The following is a 1,817-nucleotide window of genomic DNA, read 5'->3' as shown; positions in this document are numbered from 1 at the left end:
AACTCGATGGAGGTGTGGGGTGTCGTCTGTCTGGTTGGATCACACGCTCTGGCTGTGATCCCCATGGCGTACTTGTTCTCGTTTAAGTTCAAGAAGCACGCTGTTGCACAGACATCTCTACTGGTATTTGCACTTTGTACCGGTGGATTGTTGAGTATTTTCTCGTTCCTGTGTCGACTCATCGACTTCGACTTAACTCCGGGTAACTCTACGGACAACTTGACGCTGTCTTCACTAGACAGAAACTACTTGAGATGGATCTTCCTGCTCTTCCCAGGCTACAGTTTGAACAATGGCATCTACGAGATCGCTACACGGAAGTTGAGTCGAAGCGCACTGTATGGTAGCAACACAGACACGATCGCGCCGCCGTCTTTCTTCGGTGCCTGGGAGGGACTTGGCACGGACTACACGTGCACGTCGTGCTGGGATGCAGCCAGTGGAGAGACTTGCTGTGTGCGTAACGTCTTCGATCTCGATGTGGCAGGAGCTCCTGTTGCTTATGCGGTGGTTGAGATCGTGATCTTCATGCTGTTGGTGTTTATTATGGAGAACCGCAGCTTGTCGTGGCATCCGGAGAAGAGATCACAGGAGTTTGCGTCTAATGAGGACGACGATGTGGCTAAGGAGCGGCAGAAAGTGGAGCGTGCGTATCCAACTCAAGACGACAGCGTCTTCATCCGCAATTTACGCCAACAATACGGCAGAGGAGGAAAAGTGGCTCTGGACAACTTGTGTCTCTCGATTTCGAAGGGAGAATGCTTCGGTTATCTTGGCATTAATGGAGCTGGCAAGTCTACGACGATGAAGGTTTTGACAGGAGAGATCGCTCCTACCAACGGGTTCGTGACTCTCGGAGGCTACGATTTGTCTCGTGATCGCGATAAAGCGCGCCAAGTGGTTGGCTATTGCCCTCAGTTTGATTCTCTGCACGACTTATTGACTGTGGAAGAGCAGCTGGAGCTATATGCTCGACTCAAGGGCATTCCGAACGACCGAGTGACGAAGGCCGTGGACCAGAAGATTGAGGAAGTGGGGCTTACTGAGTACCGGACGAAGCTGACGCGAGGCTTGAGTGGAGGCAACAAACGTAAACTCTCGACTGCTATTGCGTTGATTGGCTCTCCTAGTATTATTTTTCTGGATGAGCCATCGACAGGTGTGGATCCGAGTTCTCGAAGGAAAATGTGGGACGTCATTGCTGGCGTCTGTGCCGCAAAAGAGTCGTGTGTGGTGCTCACGACGCACAGTATGGAGGAATGTGAAGCACTCTGCACACGTGTGGGGATCTTGGTCAGTGGAAAGTTGAAATGTCTGGGAAGCGTTGAGCACTTGAAGCAGAAATTCGGACGGGGATACATCGTTGAAGTGAAGCTGAGAGAGCCAAGCGCGTCCTCTGTTGGAAGACTGCAGCTTGAGGTGTATCGTATTCTAGGAGGCAACTGCTCTGGTGTGTTGCAGGACCAAGTCACCAGTTTGTGTTCATCTCTTGGAGCTCCGAACCGTGCACAAGAGATTCTGAATGGTGAGAGAAATGGTAGCGTACTTCACAGTTACCTCGAGACGTCGGGTGTCATCCCTATTGACGTCTTCTGCGCGTGGTGGCTCACTGAAAGCATGGGTTCTGCGCTACAAGACTTCTTCCAGTCCAAATTCCAAGACTGTCAGCTGATCGAGCACCAAGGCGGCCACTTCCGCTTCCAAGTCCCAAAGCATTCCTTGCGACCTTACGCAATCTTTGGTTTGCTCGAGGAGAACAAGGAGCAATTGCATGTGAGTGAATACGGCGTAAGTGAGACGTCCTTGGAACACATTTT

The 1,817-nt window shown here is 51.3% G+C and overlaps 1 protein-coding gene across 1 annotated transcript in view; it reads left to right on the top strand.

Annotated features, from left to right (window-relative positions):
- The window catches only part of PPTG_20697 (hypothetical protein), a gene marked incomplete at both ends in the record, with an annotated part of 11,736 nt that overhangs the window by 8,608 nt on the left and 1,311 nt on the right, over nucleotides 1-1,817 (top strand). The window contains one exon of the mRNA XM_008892895.1: nucleotides 13-1,788. Coding sequence (XP_008891143.1) covers nucleotides 13-1,788 — 1,776 coding nt within the window. The remainder of the gene's footprint in view (nucleotides 1-12; nucleotides 1,789-1,817) is intronic.

Source organism: Phytophthora parasitica (genome assembly GCF_000247585.1).
Source record: "Phytophthora parasitica INRA-310 unplaced genomic scaffold supercont2.1, whole genome shotgun sequence".
NCBI classification, from domain to species: domain Eukaryota; phylum Oomycota; class Peronosporomycetes; order Peronosporales; family Peronosporaceae; genus Phytophthora; species Phytophthora nicotianae.
The sequence above is the reverse complement of the archived record's forward strand: the minus strand, read 5'-3'. Positions and strand labels throughout refer to the sequence as shown.